At 37.8% G+C, this 6,150-nt stretch overlaps 1 protein-coding gene across 1 annotated transcript; it reads right to left on the reverse strand.

The window, feature by feature from the left end:
• Nucleotides 1–5,073: 5,073 nt before the first annotated feature.
• LOC113245619 (thymosin beta-4-like) lies at nucleotides 5,074–5,279 on the reverse strand. Its single transcript, XM_044379340.2, has one exon. It carries the CDS (start codon nucleotides 5,277–5,279, stop codon nucleotides 5,145–5,147), a length of 135 nt encoding a protein of 44 aa, XP_044235275.1. The 3' UTR covers nucleotides 5,074–5,144.
• Between the last annotated feature and the right edge of the window lie 871 nt (nucleotides 5,280–6,150).

Here is a 6,150-nt window from a genome sequence, read left to right on the forward strand (position 1 = left end):
ATTCAACCAAAGAACAATCAGTTTTCTTTCTTCTGAGGAAAGAGAAAGAAAATGATATTACTGTTTTTATAAAAATAAAAAAGCAACGGATTGCCCGAAATTCTACCATCCATAAATAATCAGTGTTAATATTTTGTGAACAGTATTTCAGACGTCTCTCTATGTGCATATTCAGAAAAGAGATGAATGGATGGCTAGATAAAAATTATTTTATGAGAATAGGATCATAGTGTGCAGGCCAGTTTTATTAAAAATATTCAATCTAATTTTACTTGAATTTAATAGAAGACTAAAATGAAACCAAAGGAATTGCTAACCTTTGGATAAATATTATTTCACCTCAAGAGATATTGACTTCACACTAGGGAAGATAAGATTATCACTGTTATACCTCCTCTCATCTCCTCTCTCCCAACCTCCTGATTTTTATTAGTTGTATCATTATTCTGTCAATGTTATTAACTGTTACATGCTGCTTTGCTACCAGAATTACCTTGGTTATTTAGGGGGTGTATATGTAGTATAAATATTTACTTAAATGAATTCAGTGCTCCACCTGTGTTCTTCTATCATGGTTTAACTGTTCCCAGACTTTTTAATTTGATTTTTTTCTCTTGGTTGGCTGGATTTTGTAGAAGGTTTTATGAATGCTGTATTCCCCGAGTTCTACATGTTGCATTTTTATTTGAAAAAGTAGTTGGCTGGGTATGATATCTTTGTGTCTCACTTAAACTTTCTTTCAAAATTTTACAGGCCTACTCCATTGTTTTTTGGTATTGAACATCACTGTGAAGCCTGAAACCAGGCTGATTTTCCCTTCATATTAATGTCTTACTTTTTTCTGTCTGTACACCTGAAAAATCATTTCTTTATCCTTGATGTTCAATCTTTCCTTCCTTCCTTCCTTCCTTCCTTCCTTCCTTCCTTCCTTCCTTCCTTCCTTCCTTCCTTCCTTCTTTTCTGGAGCACAGTATGTCTTTTCTGTCTACAGATTTGGTTCTTCTTTTATTTCAGGGAAATTTTTCTCTATTACATTCCTAAATATCTTTTCTGCACAATTTTTTTAATTCACTATAGACTTTAGGAACACTAGCCAGCCTAGTTAGATTGTCATCATCCTCCATAACTATTATCCTATGAGTGAACGAATCCCTTTGTCCTTTAGCTTTGATTCACTATGATTATCACAATACTTCCTTTCATATCAGTGGTTCTATTTTTAGGCATGGCTATTTTGAGCCATGCTGTTTCTAATTAATTTATTAGTTCTAAAATCGTATTGTTTTCTCTCTTATTATGTTTTTTAAAGATTTATTTATTTGCTTATTTGAGAACAAGAAAGAGAGAGCGAGAATGAGCAGGGGGAGGGGCAGAGGGAGAGGAGAGAATCTCAAGCAGACTCCCTGCTGAGCTCAGAGCCTTTGTTTTATTGCGTTCTAACATGCAAAAAGCTCAGAATTTTGTGTGTGTGTGTGTTTCTTGGGTTATGTTTTCTTCCATGTATCTTAATTTTAATTGAACTTTTTATGAAGATCATTGTAGCTTCACATGTGCTTGTAAGAAATAATACAGGCAGATCCTGCTCACTCTTTAACCAGCTTCTCCCAGAGGTAACATTTTACATCTTACAGTACAAATCACAACCAGGATATTGACACTGATACAATTAATCCATTTTATTCAGATTTCCCCAGTTTTACTTATACTTCATTTGTGTGTGTACCTTTATGTAGTTTATTGCATGTATAAGTTTGTGTATCCACCACTATAGTCAGGATATAGAACAGTTCCAACATCACAAGGATCCCTTGTGTTGCCTTTTTATAACCACGCCTTCCCTCCTGGCTTCCACTATCCTTAACTTCTGGCAACCACAAATTTATTCTCCATTTCTATAATTCATTTTGAGAATGTTTTATAAATGGAATGATATAGTATGTGACCTTTAAGGATTGGCTTTTTTCACTCAGCGTAATTACCTGGAGATCTATCCAAGTTATTGTATATACTAACAGTTTGTTCCTTTTATTGCTAAATAGTATTCCATGGTATGGGTGTACCATAGTTTGTTTAACCATTTGCCCATTGAAGTACATCTGGGTTGTTTCTGCTTTGGAGCTATTATGAGGAAAGATACCATGGAACATTCATGCACAGGTCTTTGTGTGAATGTTTTAATTTCTCTGGGATAAATTTCTAAGACTGCAATTGCTACTCCATATGGATTTAATCTCTTGTTTGCATGCTATGTTTCTTCCCTTTTCTTTTCTGGTTGTAGTGGTATGTTGGCATCATAGCCACATCATTTCTTTTCCCCTTGCTTGTGCTTTTCATGATCTTGCTAGGGCTTCTATTTGCTTTGATATAATTTGGTTGAGTCCTCCATGACAACCATCCCAGTGTATCTAGAACTTTTTCATATACCCTTCCAAGGTCTCCTTTGAAAGCAGAATGTTCTGTACATTATTCTGTAGTCTTCAGGTAAATTATGGGAAGGTAAATTATCAGCTAAAGTTGTGCCTCTCTTGCTGAGGAGCCTGGATCTGATCTCTGTCTTCTGGTGTTTTATTAAATGTCAATACATGGCCCATTTAAACCTACCAGGAGTATATTCTGCTCCCAGAGCTTTGGCTCAATACTCCTAAGATATAGGGACAGAGGTAACCTCTGGAAAATGGCAAACCGTGATAGCACCCTCTGCCTCGGCTGAGATCCTACAGTAATATGTTGGGGCTTCTCCTCTTGAAGGTATGTTCTGAACTCTTCCTCAACCCTTTCCCTTGCCCATTCCAAACTCCTGTTGATTACTCTTCAAATTGGTGAGGTTTAGTAATGACTTATAGGATTTTGTTGACTTGCCTTTTTCCCTAAGTGCTATGTCTGGGGGTCAGAACGGTTAGGAACACTTTAGCACTGTCCCAAGGTCTTCAGTTTTCTTCCTTGGCTGCCACTTTTGGAATTTTACATTTTGAAGTTTTACCCTTTTCCTTGTTTTTTTATTGCTCTTGAAATTGTTAGTGTTTTTTAAAATTATGATTTAACTTTGTTCATTTGGTTAGGTATTTGGCAGCAGTAGTAAGAGATTGAGTGAGTTTGTAGGTCAACATTATTCTATCAGCTTTCACAGGAAATCTCAGATGGTGTTTTTTTTAACTCCTCTTTGTACTAGAGAGCCTGAGTCTGGAGAAGAACAGCACTTTTAGGAAAGCAAGAAAATATAACAGAGTTGGGCAGTCACTGCAACCAGGACCAGGAAGGGCGAACATAAGTTGGCATGCCACACTCCAGCATGGAATTAACCTGGGACCCCCTAACTGAATATGAACCTTCCTTTTCTTCACTTTCCATACCCAACTCTTTCCATGTTCTGTCAGTTTGCCTCAAGATTCTTCTCACGTGTGTCCCTTCCTCTCCATCTTATTGTCATTGCTTTTAATCAAACCTTATGTTTCTCCTGGATTCTGCAACATTATCCTAACAGGGCTTCATGCCTCTAGTTTTTTTCCCATGCAGGCTATCCTCCCCACACTGCCAGTGAGTCAATGTTCCTAAAACACCACTTTGTGTATACCCTCTCCATTCAAAGGCTATCAGAGACTTTCCAATTGCCAAAGAACAAATAAGTTCAAACTTATTAAAATGGTCTAAAAGCAGCTGACATTATATATTTCCTTAATGCTGAGAACATTCTAATTGATTTTTACATATTGAATAATTTCATCTTCAAACCTTTGAGGTAGTTATAATTATGCTCATTTTACATATGAGAAAACTGAGGTAAGGGAAATCCCATAATTTTCCTAAGGTCACACTGCTACTAAGCTGAAGAAATGGGATTCAAATGTTAGCAATATGGCTCCAGAGACCATGCTGTTAAACCACCTCGTGACATTGCCCCCCTACAATGCCCTTCATTGTCTGTCATCCTAATGATCTTTGTAACCTTATCACTCTCTCATTACCACCCATACATGAACATTCTAACCACATCAAGCTACTTGCTTTTCCCTGAACACACCATATTCTTTCACACCTCTGTCCCTTTTCACATGCTGTTCTCTCCTTGGACCACTTTCACTATACCCTACCAAATCTACTTGTTAAACTCCCATTTATAATTTTTTCTTCTGCTATTTTTGCTAAAGTACAATTCTAATTTTGCAAAGCCTGGTTTGCCCTTCAGTGAGGACTCATTGCTTCTAGGATACACACAGCTATCTCAGTACAGTAGATAAGGCCCTGCAAGATTCAGGCCCTGTCTACCACACGACTGTCAGCTTTTCACTTTTCCCTTCACACCTCAAACTCCACCCATACCAAACTACTTCAGCTTTCCTGACAACACCATTCTGTCCTATGCCTCTATGCTTTTGTCCATGTTCTTCCTTCTGATTGGAACCCCCTGTCCACCTGAAAGACTCCTACATAGGCTTCAAGAGCCAGTACAGTCATCCTCTCTGCAGTGAAGCCTTCCCTTCTCTGCTATGCATGCCCTTCTTTACCTTCTTTAAGAAGAATTGATTATTCTCTTCTCAGTGTCACCCATGCACCTTGTACATTACTTCTTTTGTAGCATTTATCACACCATTGCACAATTATATTTTACACAGCAGTCTCCTTTATTAACTTTCTTGAGGAGAATGGCAATATTTTTATTTCTTTAAAGTTTATTCTAACTTGTACTTGGCACGCAATAGTCACTCTCAAAATATGTGTTGAGTGAATGAATCTTTTTTTCAGGCTTTAAAACTTTTTTATTTGCATATTTAAAAAATTGTGCATTCCAATAATTCAAGTAATTTGAACAAAAAAAATGGCACTCCGATTAAACTGCATTTTACAGTCTGCAGAACACTTTGAACCATCTTGGTTTTTACTCTAAATTTCACTGTCATCCCACCCAGCTTCTTCCTTCACCAACATACAAGTTCTTTTCCTTCTCTGCCAGCCAGAAAGGCATATGGGAGAGGAAAGCATGGCCTTCATTTTCAGTAGTTCTCTATCCTTCGATGTGAAAATGGGCAGCACAGTCATTTAAACTTGATACAACCTTTTTGCTTCTTGCAAAGTTAAGCAGCTAAAGAAGTAAAATAAGAAGGCAATGCTTGTGGAATGTACAGTGCATATTGGCGGCCCATGCCTCATTAAGATTCGCCTGCTTGCTTCTCCTGTTCAATCGTTCCTTTTGAAGGCAGTGCATTTTTCTCTTGCGTTTCTGTCTTCTTCAATTTCAACTTATCAAATTTCTCAATCTTAACCATATTGGGTTTGTCAGACATGGTTGCAGAGGAAGCAGAGCAAAGCTGGTGAGCTAGTGATGCCTGGTCTGTGCAGTGGCCACTGCCAAGTCATGAATGAATCTTAATATTCCCAGTGCCTCACACGGTTCTAAGACACAGTAGGTGCTCAATAAATAGCTGTTTACTTAACAAATAAATGTTTATTTATTTTTTTCACTGTTCTGTTTTCCTTCCAGGTACTTTCCTACTTCTTCAAACAAATCTTTTAGTGGGAGCCCCTAGTGCCTCAGAGCCAGCTTGTGGGTTTACTTTTCAGAAAAAAAGGGTGACCTTGAAGAGAACAGCATGACCTAAGGAAACATGGCTAGACGAGAGAGGCTGGGTCAAGCTGGGAGCAGCAGAGAAGGGTAGAATATTTGACAGGACCTAATAGGCTCGGGTGCATAAAGGTAGCTCTGTATTATGGCTGAGTCTTTCTGGGGGCAATGATTCCCAGACCTGAGTGGCCATTAGAATTATTAGAAAATAATTGTCCATAGATCTCTGCATGTCTTGTGAATAGAGGCACTGACTGCTTGTGCTCCAGACTTTCTTTCTAAGGGTGTTTACACAGTGAACAGTCTTGGAAGATAGATTGTATCTCCTTCCAGAACAAAGGACAGGTTTATTTCTGTCACATATAATAAAGATTATATTTTTCTTCTAGAATAAAGATTAGGCGTACTTATCACCCATTATAAAAAAAATATTTTCCCTAAGCTTGGTGTTCTTCTTTAGTAACACAACTTACTGCATGTTCTTGCATCACTTAGCCTTCCTCATGCCATCCTGTGAGAATTAAGGCGTGGGAAACTGACACACATGCAGATACTCTGGCTGCAGGTATTGCTGAGCAATAATAATAAATATG

The sequence above is a fragment of the Ursus arctos genome, chromosome X (assembly GCF_023065955.2).
Source record: "Ursus arctos isolate Adak ecotype North America chromosome X, UrsArc2.0, whole genome shotgun sequence".
Lineage (NCBI taxonomy): Eukaryota > Metazoa > Chordata > Mammalia > Carnivora > Ursidae > Ursus > Ursus arctos.